The sequence below is a fragment of the Oryx dammah genome, unplaced genomic scaffold (genome assembly GCF_014754425.2).
Source record: "Oryx dammah isolate SB20612 unplaced genomic scaffold, SCBI_Odam_1.1 HiC_scaffold_23, whole genome shotgun sequence".
NCBI classification, from domain to species: domain Eukaryota; kingdom Metazoa; phylum Chordata; class Mammalia; order Artiodactyla; family Bovidae; genus Oryx; species Oryx dammah.
The window spans coordinates 80824563-80843061 of NW_024070207.1; the positions used below are offsets into that span (position 1 = coordinate 80824563).

The 18499-nt window shown below is 39.8% G+C and overlaps 1 protein-coding gene across 1 annotated transcript in view; it reads right to left on the minus strand.

Annotated features, from left to right (window-relative positions):
• SHROOM4 (shroom family member 4) overlaps positions 1 to 5880 on the minus strand; it is a 135542-nt gene extending 129662 nt beyond the window's left edge. The window contains exon 1 of the mRNA XM_040265986.1: positions 5245 to 5880. Coding sequence (XP_040121920.1) covers positions 5245 to 5537 — 293 coding nt within the window. The 5' untranslated portion in view covers positions 5538 to 5880. The remainder of the gene's footprint in view (positions 1 to 5244) is intronic.
• Positions 5881 to 18499: the final 12619 nt, after the last annotated feature.

Genomic DNA, 18499 nt, shown 5'->3' on the forward strand with positions numbered 1-18499 from the left:
CCAGGTAGCTCTCCTCTGGTATTCGCTCAGTCCTTTGTTCTGAGAGCTGGCCGGCAGTGCCTTAGGTTAGGGCTTTTCTTTGGATAGTTCTCTCTCTCTCTCTCTTTTTTCCCCTCTCTCTGACTATCCCAGAGTTTGGGTTGCTATCTCATGTTAGCTCCCTCAGATTGCCCTCAGGGTATTCAGGCCCCATCTTTATCCTAAGCAATGCAGCCTGCGCCTCCCTGTCCAGCCCCCACTTGCTGGTGGTGGATGCAAGCGTCTGGGCTACTTCTCTGCTGGGAGTTGCCATTAGGCACGTAATCTGTGGGTTTTATTTATTTCTTTATTTTTTCCTCACGGTTATATTACCCTCTGAGATTTCAAAACTCCCCACAGACTCACCGGTGAGAGGGTTTCCTGGTGTTTGGAAACTTCTCCTCTTCCCTTCCCGGGATGGGTCTCCATCCCTAACTCTTTTGCCTCTTTTTGTCTTTTATATTTAGTCCTACCTCCTTTCAAAGAGAATGGGCTGCCTTTCTGGGTGCCTGATGACCTCTGCCAGCATTCAGAAGTTGTTTTGTGGAATTTGCTCAGCGTTCAAATGTTCTTTCGATGAATTTGTGGGAGAAAAAGTGGTCTCCCCGTCCTATTCCTCTGCCATCTCAGAACCACCTCCAAGACTTCTGTTTAAATCTGTTTCCAAGTTTATAAAAGTTTTACAGTATCATCAGAGAACAGAGAAAGTGTGATTTCTACTTGTGAGAATTTGCAAAGGTTTTCTTTATGGCATATCATATGATCATTTTTAAATGTTATCAGAATATTTGAAAACACTGTCCATAAAATATAATTTTTGACATTAATTTGGCCTTGTGAATTATCGTTTTAAAGTCCTTGAAATATATTTAGGTCTTTATAGACCTAAATATAGCTGTTATAGCTAAATTATGTTAAAGTCTCCCATGTAGACATTTTTATAATTTTTCTTCTTGTTTTGCAGGTTATTTTCTTCACATATTTAGGTACTTCTTTTTTTTCTCAAAAAAAATGGTTCATGAATACAAATCCTTAACATAGCTTGTATTTTCTATCAATGTAAAATGAATCTCTTGGGACAATTATGATTATATAGTTATTGGTCTTGTTTTTTCCTTAAATATATAAGTGATATGATTAGACGTCTGTTTGGAGAATGGAATGATTGGAAGAAGGTAAGACTAAAGGATGAGAAGCCAGTGAGAAGACTATTACAATGGTCCAGATAAGAAATGGGACTTCTGTGGTAGCTCAGCTGGTAAAGAATCTGCCCACAATGCAGGAGACCTTGGTTCAATTCCTGGGGCAGGAAGGTCCCCTGCAGAAAGGATAGGCTACCCACTCCAGTATCCTTGGGCTTCCCTCGTGGCTCAGGTGGTAAAGAATCTGCCTGCAATGCAGGACACCTGGGTCCAATCCCTGGGTTGGGAAGATCCCCTGGAGAAGGGCATCACAACCCACTCCAGTATTCCTGCCTGGAGAATCCCCATGGACAGAGGAGCCTGGCAGGCTACAGTCCATGGGGTCGCAAAGAGTCAGACATGACTGAGTGACTAAGCCAGCACAGATAATAAATAATGAACAACTGGATTAAGTTAAGAGCTACAGAGAGGCTTCTAGCAAGTAGAATACTCAAGACTTGGTATAACTTGAATTGAAGTAGGTTGAGGCAAGAGAGGAGCACTGAGGGCAACACCTAGATTTCTGACTTAGTTAACCATTATCTAAAATGCAATATAGGAGGAAGAGCTGGGCTGGCTTTTCAGAATAAGCCATTTACTAAAGTTCTTCCTTTATATTCATCCCCCAAACTCACGTCTGGACCTAAAGCTCAGTGCTGAATCTTTGTCAGTTGATTGTTTCACTCAAACAAAGACTTTCCACCTTAGTATAAAATACTAGGATAAATATTAAATTTCAAGGAGATATTTCATTTATGTGCCAAGAGCTCTTTCATAAATTAGAAGAATAACTTCGACTAAGGAAAAGAAGGAATAAATGTCCTATACCATCCCCAGGGTAGTACATAGGTGAAAGTGAAGTTTTCCACAAGAGGGCAGCATCACCTAATAAATTATGTTACTGAATGCTTCTTCCAACAGGGGTTGAAAGGAGGAGGCTTAAAGGATAGAAAATGTAGGCTTAGGGAGCCATAGGACCTGCCACACCTTGAAAACCAAAGGGTCCCACCATTTCCAAGGCCATAATTATAGCCACTCCTAAGTGACTAGCAGTGGCAGATGTCACCACAGCAGGTAGAATGAGGACATAAAACTCATCAATGGAGGATAAGTGATTGACACACCTGAAAACTCTCATTCTTATGACTGGATCAGAAGCCACTGCTGCAGATAGATCAGTCTATACTCCTTCTAAGTGTTGATATCTCTGTATAACCAGTATTTCACAAGGGTCTTTATTTCCTGTCAGATCTTTTTGTTCCTAAGAGTTTCCCAGCTAATCTTGTCTCTGAAGGTTAGTTTGCAAAGCACAATACAGTTTGTTGCTCTCCTTATTTCATAATGGTGGTTGGTTACTCCAATTATGCTTCCTTTATACCCTAGGGAAAGGAGTGGGACTGAAGTTCAGAGAACCCATTATGATAAAGGCATTTTACATAAATTGCTTCATTTAATCATCACAATAATGCTATTACATAGGAACTATTATTTCCCATGTGACAGAACTAGGAAACAGCATACATGTGTCTGTCTGACTCCAAAACGACACAGAGAGGGAAGCAGAGGATGGGACTAATTGAGAGAGTAGCATTGAAAGATATACATTACCATGAGTCAAATAGATAATCAGCAGGAATTTGCTGTATGATGCATGCAGCTCAAATCTGATGCTCTGTAGCAAACTAGAGGGCTGGGATGGGGTGGGGGTGGGGGAGGTTCAAGAGGGAGGGAACATATGTATACTTATAGCTGAATCATGTTGTTGTATGGCAGAAACCAACACAATATTGTAAAGTAATTATACTCTAATTAAAAATAAATTAAAAAAAACTTTCAAATTCACCAAGCTGCTCCTTCAAGAAGCCTTATTTAAAACCTAAATCATGACCTATCCAAGACAGTCAGTGACTGTGTCTACTGTATAAGACATTATTTTACATGTCACTTCTTACCTAGGTACATGGACATGCATATATGCTAAGTTGCTTTAGCAACTTTTGTCGCTCTTTGTGACCTCATGGACTGTAGCCCATCAGGTTCCTCTGTCCATGAAATACCAGGCAAGAACATTGGAGTGGGTTGCCATGCTCTCTTCCAAGGGATCGTCCCAACCCAGGGATTGAACCTGCATCTCTTATGTCTCCTGCACTGGCCAGCAGGTTTTTACCACTAGTGCCACCAGGTACACGGGCAGGCATGGCTTAATCTTAAGGACCAGCAGGTTTTAATAATATAATAAATCAGTGGGATCCTATATATTTTCATCCTTACTAACTGAGATCATTTGGACATAGAGCAGGAGAAAAATGGAGGAAATAAAAAAATGGCTTGGTTTACTAAGTGTATGGTGGTCCCAGTCACTGAGATCAGGAGCTTGTGAGAAGATGATGATGTATTAGGTTTTGAGCATGTTTTGTGTGAAATGCTTCTGAGAAATCTAAGTATAAATGTCCAGTAGGAAGTTGGCCACAGGGGTCTGGGGCATAAGAGATATGGTTATCAACATATAGATATGATAGTTAAAACTCGGGGATCAGGTGAGATTTTTCCATAGTATATTAATGAAAATAGAAAGGGTAGAACTAGGGGAAACACCAGCATTTAAAAGGGATGGGCAGAGGAAGAGCAGGTGGTAGAGGAACCTCATTTAGAAAATGAACAGAGAGGTAGAAAAAGGAAAGCAATAGAATATCTTGAAAGAAAGAAAGAAAAGTTTCACAAAGAAGGGCATAATCCAGAGCAACAATGTCACATTCCATATGTAAGTCATATACGATGAAGACTGGAAATAACCCATTGACTTTGACAACTAGGAGGTTTCATACATACATACATACATATATATATATATATATATATATACACACACACATACATACATACATGTATGTATGTGTGTATGTCTGTGTATATAGAGAGAGAGAGAGAAAGAGAGAAGTTTCAGTGGACTTCTGGGGGTCAAATTCAGACTGCAGTGGGTGGAAAGCTAAATGGTAAGTAAGAGGAAACAGTGAGTATAGACTCTCCTTCTGGATATGAATTAAGAGACTGGATATGAATTGAAAGAAGATGGGGCAGAAGCCAGAAGGGGAAGTATGACTGCAGGAACACGCTTAAATTTTTTTCTAATAAAAATAATTAAGATGGAAAAGCTTGGGGACATGTATAAGATAAAGGAAACAAACTAACAGAAGGGGAGAAGTATGAACTCCAGTAGTACAAAACAAATATACAGCAGCAAAATGAAAGGGAGACCAATGGAAACCTCACCAATAGGCAGATGCTTTGACAACAACAGAATGACTGTCCTTACTTTCCTCCTCCTTATGCCACTCTACTTACCTGGAAAGCTTTTCCCCTCCTGATGGTTTCTTATCAAATTCTACCCATCTTTTAGCTAAGATTCCACCTTCTCAATGAAATCTTACTCTAATCATCTCTTCTGAAGTGCCTTTTCTTTCTCTTGAACTCTTAACAGCAATTTCGGTCAACAATTCATTTGATAATCACCCTTACCTTGTGGAATCTCCTTTATGGCTTTCTTAAAAAATGTATTGCTAATTAATTTGTCATACATGTGTCTCTTCTACCCTGTTAGACTGCACACTCCTCAAGGGCAGGCTTCTTATCTTAGAGTTTGCCACAGCCTCCAGAGGGCCTACCATGCTGGAAATAGGGTCTCTTTAAATATATGTGTTTCGGCAGTGGCAGCTTCGTGTGAAGGAGTAGATGGAAAAACAGTAGGTTAGATAGGCCCTTGGTGTGTATGAGTCATTTAGTTCTCTCAAAGGCAAATAAGGATTCTTAAGTCCTATAGAGGTAAAATAAATTTATCCAAGATAACATGGGTAGCATGTGACAGTACTAGGATTTGAACCGAAGGCCCTTTCTCTTATGCCATTCTGCTTCAGTTGTCTGCAAAATTCTGTTCATGTGAAACACCTCTTTCCTTGATATTGATAGACATACCTCTATTGAGGCTTTATTACCAACCAAGCGGTTTCACTGATTGCTGTACCTTACAGCAAATCTCCCTGTACCTTACCTCCTGACAATCAGCTTGAGGGTACGGAAGGAGCCTTTGATGAGGATGAGAGCCTCTTGGCGGGAGCCGTACAGTGGAGTGCCATTGATATTCACCAGCTCATCACCAGTCCTCATCTTCTGGGACAAGGCTGCCTTGCCGCCATCTTCAATCTGTATTGTAGAGAACAAAGCAGAAAGCAGGTGGTGAGGTGACTCCTTCCCCAAAATTCTACTTCCTGGCTCCTCCCAACCTCTGAGCCAAAAGAAGTTCTGGGGCTCGAAAGGACAGCTAAGAAGCTGGTCACAGGCCATTATTTACTGAAAGCAAAGCCTGGGCATGCCTTCAAGGGAGAAGGCACCACAGATATAATGCAGTATCTGCCCTGGAGGAATCCACAGTCCATTTGGGGAGACAAGTGCTTCTAAATAACAAAATTATTTTAAGAAACCTCAGTGTATGAGCATAGAATAGCAATCTGTGAAAACAAATTAGGGCCAGAAGAACTAGGCTCAAAATGACTTTTGGCAAGTTTTTTTCTCTGAGTAGGCTCTGAAGTCTGACAAACTTGAGCATGAGTCTTGGCTCTAGTATTTCCTAGCTGTGTGACCCCAAGGAAGTTACCTAACATCTCCATACCTCAATGGCCCCAAATGAGAAATACAGAAAATAAGCATCCCTACCTCACAGGGCCATTAGTATATGAAATGTCTGGGGGCACTTAAGTTCTCAATGAATGTGAGCTCTGATTATTGCAGCAAGGGGGTTGACTCTGAAGACTTTGAAGGTGGCTTCCAGATCAACCTTCTGTGAATGGAATCGCAAAATATACAAAGGTCATTTATCAATACCTCTTCAACAAGCACCTAGCACAGTGCTTCCAGTGTCTGTCACACAGTGGGCACTGGGAAAAACGGGAATATAGGTATTAACTGTTCCACCACAGCCTACAGAATTTCCACTGGTCAAGGGCAATCTTGGCAGGAATGTAGTGAGGCTGGGAGGTGGGCATTGAAACCAAAGGAAGAACTAACAGCCACTGGAGTAGGCGAAAGCAAAGCAGAATGTCCCCTAAGGATCCTTATTTACATCTACTTTTGTATATAACATTTTTTCTATCACAGAGGTGAGTTCTACCTATGGGAACATTAATTCCATCCATGGTGATAGGAGTCATCTCATCCACTCTTTAATCTATTCTAAAGTTTTTGGTTAATTTTTGGTAAAGTTTTTGTATGCAAGGGACAACATGCTAACTGCTAAAGATATAGAAATGAATGAGGCACACATAGCTCCCAGATTCAGGGGTGGATTACCATCTAAAGTTCATACATCCATGGAGATAGGCAGGTGAAAAAAGGTCCAACCTACGAATGGAATCAAGAAGAGATGTTTGTTTGTTTCTCTCGGGGGCAAAAAAAAGTTGAAGATGATTAAACCATATAATTCTTAGGGAAAGTCAGGTTCTAAACTGGACAACCAAGGACTGGTTTTTGCTGCAGGTATTTTTACATTTACTTCTACTCTTGTTCCAATCTTTCTTTCAGTCTTTTATAGCATTGCTCCAATCTATCCTCTTACTGTGTAAGTTAGAATATTGATGAGCTTTTGGTTGGTCAGCTCATGTGCAGTTTGGCAGATGAGACCTCCTGAGCTCAGAGAAAAATGTTAATTCAGGATTTAAAAAATCCCATCAAATAAACTGAAGTTCTGACTTAAATCACAGACTGTTATTAAATTTATTGCTGCTAACCCAACATTTTTTTTAGTTAACCTTTGTTTGACAAATCATAGGTTAGCCAAGTGACATTGAATATATATATACCTTTGTTCTAGTACCTGGGCCACCACTCAAGACAAAACAAGCCAATATTGGTAAATGGGGAACAACTTTCAGCAAATTAATTAGGATCTCTTATTTCCATTGTCATCATCATTATTACTTCACAGTCACTGCTGCCAAAAAAGAAAAAGAAGCAAAATGCTATACTTGAATGTCAGAAGTTCTATGTGAATGACTCATTCCTTTGGCATCCATGGAAAGTATCAGGCAGGATTTTCAACAGGCATTAGTTATCGGAAAGGGCTTCCTTAGGCTAACAAAGAACCATAAACAGGAGTCTAACTAATGAATACTAATAGATTTTTCCTGTTGATGTACATTAGTCTTAATTTACTCTACCTATTTTTAAATTCATATAACTCAATTATCCATATTACCATTAACCATAGCAAGTCTTTCCTTCAATATGTATTAAGCACCACCTCGGGTTTATTAAGCACTTTGTTACATCAACAAGATTTGTTTATTCTAGATGAGAAAATGAAAGGGGGGTACCTCTTAAACCAAAGTGCTTAATGATGGTTGCATCAAAAGCTCAGGCATTTTTCATTCCCTACTGCCACTCTGGCTGCCACCATCTGAATCCTTGCAGGGACTCTTTCTTGGAATGTAGCCTCAAGCCAATTGTTCATGCCACTTTTTCTGTTCCATGCCCTTTCTCAGTCATCAGCAGCATCACTTCAGAACATGAATAATAATAATTCCATTTTAGCCCAAGTGTGAGGATTTGCAGACAACAAACCAGAAAATTATGGGCCCTCAGCACAATCCCAAAGTACAGACAGGGCCAGATCAGGAGATGAAATTCCATTTGGTTGAAGAGCCCTTGGACTATATGCCAAACTAGCTCTTTCCTAGACCCAGGGAATTCACTGAGCTATACAACAGATTCCTTCTTACTCCTCCTGACTTTTGGATTCTCATAAAAAGTATTGCTCATTGGTCTTCCTCTTCCTTCCTCCACCTCTATATTCATGGAATCCAGCATGTTTTCCATTTATTGTTTGGCATCCTGACAGCCTGTTCTCCAGGTCAATGGCTCAACCACATATTTGTTTATATAAAAGATAAAGTGGCTGTTCATTTTTTCTAGCAAGGAAAAGGAATGAAAAGGAAAGAGGAGGGAAAGAAGAAGAAAGGGAGAAAAAACAATATGTATATTCTTCTATAAAAGATATTGTTTTTCCCTTCCTACAGTGCAACTTATAACTGGTTGGGGTGCAGGAGAGGTGTGAATCAACAAACATGTTTGGAATAACATGTTCTGCTTGAGGGGCTATACAGCATCATTTGATGCTATCCATTCAGTATGGCTGGTCAATTTTCCAGCTCTTCTTGAATCAGCCCTTCAGGGTTTCTTTCCTCTTTCATTTGAAGTGTGGTGAATTCTCAGATTGTACCCAGACACATTGGAATGTCAGTAATAAACACACATCTTTACAAAGCCCAATGTAAACAATGGTTAACTTATGTGTTTCTTTGGAATATTTAAGTGATCGTTGGGCTAGCAGTGAGTGGCTCAAATAATTGAAAATTGATTGCATAGTCAAATGGCCAAAAGCCAGCCGGTGTTTGGAAAGTTGGGAAGGGATGGTAGACCGTGTGTGTGTGTGTGTGTTTGGAAAGTTGGGAAGGGATGATAGACAGTGTGTGTGTGTGTGTGTGTGTGTGTGTGCGTGTGCGTGTGCGTGTGCGCGTGTGCGTGCGTGCGTGTGTGTGTGCGTGCGTGCGTGCGTGTGTGTGGAACGTTGGGAAGGGATGATAGACCGTGTGTGTGTGTGTTCACTCAGTTGTGGCTGACTCTTTGCGACCCTATGGACTGTAGCCCACTAGGCTCCTCTGTCCATAGGATCTCCCAGACAAGAATTCTGAAGTGAGGTTGCTGTTTCCTCCTCCAAGCCATCTCCCTGACCCAGGGATTGAACCTGTGTCTCCCGCATCTCTTGCATTGGCAGGTGGATTCTCTACCACTGAGCCACTAGGGAAGACCAATTGACCTTGGACAAGCCCCTTTCCCCTCCTTTGGCCTCTTCTACCCTTATTGGTTAAAAAGTGGGGGGTCTGACTAGATGACCTCTGAGGACCTGTGGATCTCTGACATTCAGTGACCTGTGTACAGTTAGCAAAGTCATGCATTATCATTCTGCTGATAATCCTACTGTGTTTTGCCTTCACTCATGTTTCACTCCTATGAAACTGACTAATCAACATCCATCTCTCATTTCCCTGTGGTCTTTATCCATTGTTTCAGAGTGGTTCATCAAGGTTGGAACATTTGTAAAAGCACAGCTGGGACACTGAGAGAAATAGATTCCTGAAGCCCCATTGTGTGCTGATGAGCTGGTGAACTGGAAAATTTTTATGAATCCATGAAGCATGATGTGCTCTAATATCTGTCAACAAAGTGACAAATTGGCTTCTTGAGAGTAAAGACAAAGAAAATGGACTTAACAGTATTTACTGGCTTTCTAGTAGCTTTTATACTAAACAAAAGATATTAGCAGATACTTGGGCTTCCCGGGTGGTGGTAAAGAATCTGCCTGCCAATGCAGGAGATGTGGGTTCCATCCCTAAATCGGGAAGTTCCCCTGGAGTAGGAAATGGCAACCCACTCTAGTATTCTTGCCTGGAAACTCCATGGACAGAGGACCCTGGTGGGCTACAGTCCACAGGGTTGCAAAGTATTGGACATGACTGAATGACTAAGCACACACACATGGCAGATACTTGCTTAAGTCTTTTGACTAAATGAGGAAATATGAGAAAGTGAAAGAAAGAAAAGTTAAACCAGATTTATCTTGTGGAAAAAATGTGTCAGCAGGAGAAATATCATCAGTAACAATAACCAGCAGGTACTGAATCCTTATTACAATAGTGTAAGAGCAGTATTAAAAGTCAATGATGATTGGTTCAAGATGGTGGAATAGAAGGACATGTGCTCACCTCCTCCTGTGAGAACACTAAGATTGCAACTAGCTGTTGAACAACGAGTGACAGAAGGATGCTAGAACCGACCAAAACAGATATCCCATGTCCAAAGACAAAGGAGAAGACACAATGAGACAGTAGGAGGGGCACAATAATAATAAAATAAAATCCTATATCTGTAGGGTAGGCAACCCACAAACTGGAGAACAGTAATACCAAAGAAGTTCTACCACTATTATGAAGATTCTGAGCCCCATATCAGGGTTTCCAACCTGAGGATCTGGCAAAGGGAGTAGAAATCGCCAGGGGATCTGACTTTAAAGGCCAGCAGGATTCAATTGCAGGACCTCAACAAGACTAGGGGAAACAGAGGCTCCACTCTTGGAGGGCATAAACAAAATCTTGTGTGTATCATGACTGACAGGTAAGGAAGAGTGACCTCATAATAGACTGAACCAGACACACCTGCTGGTATCGGAGTGTCTCCTGTGAGGCATGGGTCAGTGGCGGTTTGCTGCAGGGACAGGGGCACTGCCAACAGCAGTTCTGGGAGGTGCCCTTTGACATGAGCCCTCTTGGGGGTCGCCATTAGCCCTAACATAGAGCCTGTAGACCCTAGGACTGGGTCACCTCAGGCCAAACCACTGACAGGGAGAGCATGCAGTCCCACTCATCAGCAGACAATTGGATTAAAGTAATACTGAGTACAGCCCTGCCCACCAGAGCAAGACTCAGTTTTTCCTACCACCACTACCCCCATCAGGAACCTTGCACAAGCCTCTTAAATAGCCTCATCTATAAGAGGGCAATCAGAAGAAGCAAGAAGAACTACAATCCTGCAGCCTCCAGAATGAAAACCACGATTACAGAAAGTTAATCAAAACGAAAAGGCAGAGGATTATATCTCAGATGAAGGAACAAGATAAAACCCCAGAAAAAACAATTATATGAAGTGGAAGTAGGCAAACTTCTAGAAAAAGATTTCAGAATAATGATGGTGAAGATGATGTAGGAACTTGGAAAAAGAATGGAAAAGATGCAAGAAATGTTTACCAAAAACCCAGAAGAACCACAGAGCAAGCAAACAGAGATGAACAATACAGTAGAAGGAATCAATAGCAGGATAACTGAGGCAGAAAAACAGATAAGTGACCCGGAAGACACAATGGTAGAAATTACTGCCACAAAACAGAATACAGAAAAAATAATGAAAAGAAATGAAGACAGCCTAAGAGAAGTCTGGAACAACATTAAACACACCAACATTCATATTACAGGGGTCCCAGAAGGAGAAGAGAGAGAGAAGGGACTTGAGAAAATATTTGAAGAGCTAATAGTTGAAAATTTCCATAACATGGGAAAGGAAATAGTCAGAGGCCCAGGCAAGATAAACCCAAGGAGGAATACACCAAGACATAGTAATCGAACTGACAAAAATTAAAGAGAAAGATAAAATATTAAAAGCAACCAGGAAGAAAAGACAAATAACACACAAGGGAACTCCCATAAAGTTATCAGTTGATTTATCAACAGAAACTCTACAAACCAGAAGGGAATGGCATCATATATTTATACTTCTGAAAAGGAAGTACCCACAACCATGAATACTCTACCCAACAAGAGTCTTGTTCAGGTTTCATGGAGAAATCAAAAGTTTTCCAGACAAGCAAAAGTTAAGAGAATACAGCACCATCAAACCTGCTTTACATCAACTTCTCTAGGCAGGAAACAAGAAAATGAAAAGAACAATAGAGAAATAAATTCAAAACAATTAAGAAAATAGTAATAGGATCATTGGCAGAGGAGCCTGGTGGGCTTAGTCCATGGGGTTGCAAAAGAGTCAGACATGACTTAGAGACTAAACAATAACAACAGCAATATGATTATATGTATCAATAATTGCCTTAAATCTAAGTGGATTAAATGCACCAACCAAACAACATAGACTGGCTGAGTGTATACAAAAACTAGACTTGAATATATGCTATCTACTATATACCCACCTCAGATCTGGGGACACTTACAGACTGAAAGTAAGGGGATGGGAGAAGGTATTTCATGCAAATGGAAATAAAAAAAAAGCTGGAGTAGCAATACTCCTATCAGACAAAATGGACTTTAAAACAAAGACTGTTATAAGAGATAAAGAAGGACACTACATAATAATCAAGGATTCAATCCAAGATGAAGACAGAACAGTTATAAATATATATGTACCTACATGGAGCACCTCAATATATAAGGTAACAGAGGATGAGATGGCTGGATGGCATCACTGACTCGATGGCCGTGAGTCTGAGTGAACTCTGGGAGTTGGTGATGGACAGGGAGGCCTGGCATGCTGTGATTCCTGGGGTCACAAAGAGTCGGACACGACTGATCAACTGAACTGAACTGAACAACCATAAACAGAGAAATTGAAAGTAACACAATAACAGTGGGGAACTTTAACACCCCACTTTCATCAATAGACAGATCATACAGATAGAAAATTAATAAGGAAACACAGGCCTTAACTGACACATTAAACTGGGTGGAGTTAATATTTATAGAGCATTCCATCCAAAAGCAGCAGACTACATATTCTTCTCAAGTGTACATGGAACATTCTCCAGGATTGGCCACATGCTGGGCCTTGGTAAATTTAAGAACATTGAAAGCACATAAAGCATCTTTTCTGATCACAATGCAATGAGACTAGAAATAAACTACAAGAAATAAAACTATAAAAAAATACAAACATGTGGCAGTTAAACAATATGTTACTAAACAACCAATGGATCACTGAAGAAATCATAGAGGAAATAAAACAATACCTAGTACTCTTGCCTGGAAAATCCCATGGATGGAGGAGCCTGGTAGGCTGTGGTCCATGGGGTTGCTAAGAGTCAGACAGGACTGAGCGACTTCCCTTTCACTTTTCACTTTCATGCACTGGAGAAGGAAATGGCAACCCACTCCAGTGTTCTTGCCTGGAGAATCCCAGGGACGGGGGAGCCTGGTGGGCTGCTGTCTATGGGGTCGCACAGAGTCGGACACGACTGAAGTGACTTAGCAGCAGCAGCAGAGAAAAATGAAAATGAAAGCACAATAGTTCAAAATCTATGGGATGTAGCGAAAGCAGTTCTAAGAGGGAAGTTTGTAGCAATACGATCTTACCTCAGGAAACAAGAAAAATCTCAAGTAAACAACCTAACCTTACACCTAAAAAACTAGAGGAAGATGAACAAACAAAACCTAAAGTTAGTAGAAAGAAATTATAAAAATCAGAGTAGAAATAAATGAAATAAAGACAAAGAAAATAATTGTAAATATCAAAGAAACTAAAAGCTTGTTCTTTGAAAAGATAAACAAAATTAACAAACCTTTAGCCACACTCATCAAGAAAAAATAAGGGAGAGGACTCAAATCAATAACATTAGAAATGAAAAAGGAAAAGTTACAACTGACCCCACAGAAATACAAAGGATCATAAGAAACTGCTATAAGAAAGTATATGCCAATAAAATGGCAACAACCGGGAAGAAATAAGAAAGGCATATGCCATATGCTATAAGAAAGTGTATGCCAATAAAATGGCAACAACCGGGAAGAAATGGACAAATTCTTAAAAAGGTACCATCTCCCAAGAATGAACCAGGAAAAATTAGAAAATATGAACAGAATAATCACAAGCATTGAAACTGAAACTGTGATTATAAACTCCTGACAAACGAAAAGTCCTGGACCTGATGACTTCACAAGTGAATTCTTTGAAACATTTAAAGAAGAGTTAACATCTATCCTTCTGAAAATGTTCCGAAAAATTGCAGAGGAAGGAAAACTTTCAAACTCATTTACCCTGATACTAAAACCAAAGATACCACACACAAAAATAAAATTACAGGCAATATCACTGATGAACATAGACACAAAAATCCTCAACAAAATACTAGCAATCTGAATCCAACAATACATTAAATATATCAATCACCATAATCAACTGGAATTTATCCAGTGATACAAGGAATTTTCAATATCTACAGATCAATCAATGTGATACACTACATCAACAAGTTGAAAAATAAAAACTATATGATCATTTCAATACAAACAAAAAGCTTCTGACAAAATTCAGCACCCTTTTGTGATTAAAAAAAAAATACTCTCCACAATGTGGGCATAGAGGAAACATACTTCAACATAATAAAGGCCATATACAACAAACCTACAACTAACATCATACTCAATGATGAAAAGTGGAAAGCATTACCTTTAAGATCAGAAACAAGAGAAAAATGTCCACTCTTCCCACTTTTATTCAACATAGTTTTGGTAGTCCTAGCTAAAGCAATCAGAGAAGAAAAAAAATAAAGGGAATCCAAATTGGAAAAGAAGTTAAACTGTCACTGTTTGCAGATGACATGATACTATACATAGAAGATTCTAAACATGCTACCAGGAAATGACTATAACTCACCATGAATTTGGTAAAGTTGCAGGTTATAAAATTAATACACAGAAATCTGTTGTTTTGCTATACACTAACAATGAAAGATCAGAAAGAGAAATTTAAGAAAATTCCATTTACCATCACATCAAAAAGAATAAAATACCAGGAATAAACCTACCTAAAGTGAAACTGTTAGTCACTCAGCCATGTCCAATCTTTTGTGACCCCATGGACTATAAGCCACCAGGCTTGTCTGTCCATGGAATTCTCCAGGCAAGAATACTGGAGTGGGTTGCCATGCCCTTTTCCAGGGGATCTTTTCAACCCATGGACTGAACCCAGGTCTCCTGCATTGCAGGCAGATTCTTTACCATCTGAGCCACCAGGCAAGCCCAAAAGTGAAAGCTTAGTCTTCCCATGTGGCACAAGTGGTAAAGAACCCACCTGCCAATGCAGCAGATGTAAGAGACATGGGTTTGATCCCTAAGTCAAGAAAATCCCCTGGAGGAGGGCATGGAAACCCATTCCAGTATTCTTGCCTGGAGAATCCCATGGTCCGAGAAGCCTGGAGGGTTACAGTCTATGGAGTTGCAAAGAGTTTGAAGTAACTTAGCATGCACAGACCCACCTAATAAGGTGACAAAATATGTGTACTCTGAAAACTATAAGACGTTGATGAAAGAAATTGAAGACGACACAAATAGATGGAAAGATATACCATGTTCATGTACTGAGAATCAACATTGTCAAAATGCTTATACTGCACAAGACAATCTACAGATTCAATGCAATCTCGATCAAATTACCAATGGCATTTTTCACAGAACTAGAACAAAAAAAATCTTAAAATTTGTACAGAGACACAAAAGACCCCAAATAGCCAAAGCAATCTTGAGAAAGAAAAACGGAGCTGGAAGAATTAGGCTCCCTGACTTCAGACTATACTACAAAGCTACAGTCATCAAAATAGTATGGTACTGGCACAAAAATAGATCAATAGAACAGGATAGAAAACTCAGAAATAAACCCATGCACCTATGGTCAATCTATGACAAAGGAGGGGAGACATACAATTTTGCAAAGACTGTCTCTTCAATGAATGGTGCTAGGAAAACTGGGCAGCTACTTGTAAAAAAAAATGAAATTAGATCATTATTTAACACTATACACAAAGACATAAATGTGAGACTGGACACTATAAAACTCCTAGAGGAATATACAGTAGAACATTGACATAAATCATAGCAATGTCTTTTTCAATCTGTCTCCCAGAATAATGGAAAATAAAAAAAATAAACAAATGGGATCCACTTAAACTCAAGAGCTTTTACACAACAAAGAAAACAATAAACAAAGCAAAAAGACAGCCCACAGATTAGGAGAAAATATTTGCAAATGATATGACTGAGAAGGATTAGTCTCCAAAATTTACAAACAGCTCATGATGCTTAACAGCATCAAAGCAAACGATCCAATCAAAAAATGGGCAGAAGACCTGAATAGGCATTTCTCCAAAGAAGACATACAGATGGCCAAGAGGCACATGAAAAGATGTTTAACATAGCTAATTATTAGAGAAATGCAAATCAAAACTACAATGAGAAATCACCTCACACCACAAATAATAAATGCTGGAGAGGCTGTGGAGAGAAGGGAACCCTCCTACATTGTTGGTGGGAATGTAAATTGGTACAGCCACTATGGAGAACAGTATGGAGGTTCCTTAAAAAACTAAAAATAGAGCTACTATATGACCTTGCAATTCCACTCCTGGGCATATATCTGGAGAAAAACATGATCCAAAAGGATTCTTGCTCCCTACTATTCATTACAACACAGTTTACAACAGCCAAGACATGATAGACATGAACCTAAATGTCCATCAACAGAGGAATGAATAAAGAAGATGTGGTACATATATACAATGGAATACTACTCAGCCAGTAAAAAAGGAAATAATTCAATTTTCAGCAACATGGATGGACCTCGAGAGTGTCATACTGAGTGAAGTAAGTCAGACAGAGAAGGACAGATATTGTACAACATCTCTTATATGTGGAATCTAAAAAGAAATGATACAAATGAATTTACAAAATAGAAAGAGACACAAACTTAGGGAGCAAACTTACAGTCGCAGTTGGGAAGAAAAGGGGTAAGGGATAGTTAAGGAGCTTGGGATGGACATGTACACACTTCTATATTTAAAATGGATAACCAATTCTGTAGCACACGTAACTCTACTCAATGTTATATGCCAGCCTTGGATGGGAGGGGAGTTTGGGGTAGAATGGATACATGTATATGTATGGATGAGTCCTTTCACTGCTCACCTGAAACTATCACAACATTGTTAATTGCCTATAGCCCAATTCAAAATAAAAAGTTTTTTTAAAAAGTCAATGGCATGACTGTGAATACTTCTGCTTGCTATGAAATATTTATTGGAAAAACTAGGCAATTAACTGAAACTTCATTGTCCAGTTCTAGGGCTTCTAGCCAGATTACACCACAGTCCTGAACTTACAGGTTCATCTGGTTGGTTGAATTAATGGATGCAAAATCATATATTAAAGGGAGGGCGAACTGTAAGATTCTTGAGCTTCCATAGATTTTGGTATCCACAGGGGTCCTAAAACCAATCCCTCATGGATACCTAGGGACCAATGTATCTGGCCATTCTCCTACCTCCACCAGCTTGTCTACTGTCTAAGAAGGCAAACAACATAGTTAACTGTATGAATTAACTTTTTTGAACTACATAAATGGAAGAAGTCCACTCAGAATACAGTAACTATCAAAGTGAAAGTGAAGTCACTCAGTTGTGTCTGACTCTTTGATACCCCATGGACTGTAGTCTACCAGTCTCCTCCATCCATGGGATTTTCCAGGCAAGAGTACTGAAGTTGGTTGCCATTTCCTTCCCCAGGAGATCTTCCTGACCCAGGGATCAAACCCAGGTCTCCCATACTGCAGGCAGACACTTTCCCACCTGAGCCACCAGGGAAGCCCAACAGTAACTATATTGCTTTAAAAAATAAGTATATCCTCTGGGACTTCCCTGGTACTCCAGTGGTTAAAAATCTGCCTTCCAGTGCAGGGGACATGGGGTTCGATTCCTGGTCAAGGAACTAAGATTCCACATGCTGCAGGACAACTAAGCCCACGAGCTGCAACTACTGAGCCACACACCACAAGAAGAGCAAGCATTCCCTGCTGAAAGATGCCACAACTAAGACCCAATGCATCAAAAAAAAAAAAAAAAAAGAGTATATTCTCTGAATGTCTTTTTATAACTTTTGGAAAGATTTTCAAGTTTTGAGTAACACTCCAGACACCAATTCAGCAATTTGGCCTTTTCTGTGTAATCAATAGAGAGAAAACATAGAGATGGAGATAATCTGGCTTTGAGAAGTTTAACTATCAGGAATGGATCAAATAATAGATAAAGTCTGTGTTTATTCTGAAACTAAGTTTGACTTCAGCAGACCACAAGTTGGGGCTGTTTCTGATCTTCCCTCTCTTACCCCCTTGGTGTCCCCTAGAATCTGCTCATGCTAGGAGGAATCAATCAGAATGACCTGGACAGGGGAGATGCAGGGTTTGAAACCTCTGCAGCCTATTTGCCATGGCTTTCAACAGTCTGGGCTGCAGACAAACTACCTGCCCTAACTTCTTTTTTTTAACTTTTAATTGGAGGACACTTATTTTATAATATTATGTTAGTTTCTGCCATACATCAGTGTGAATCAGCCATAGGTATACATACATCCCCTCCCTCTTGAACCTCCCTCTCACCTCCCATCCCTCTAGGTTGTCACTCTCTCCCTTCAAAATTCCTCCCAAACTCCAAAGTAGTCTAAATTTGAAAAACAAGAAAATGTCACTTCTAATTTCATCTTCCCTACCTTATGCCAGCTTCCCCAAAGGAAAAACAGAAAACAAAAGCCCCTCTCTTAAATAAATGAGAATTAAAAAACATCAACCAACTAAAAAGATGTAAATAGGCATGGTTCTAAGTAGTAATTCCTACGTGGAACCAGATTGAGGAGGTGGACACCAAAGAAGATATTCTT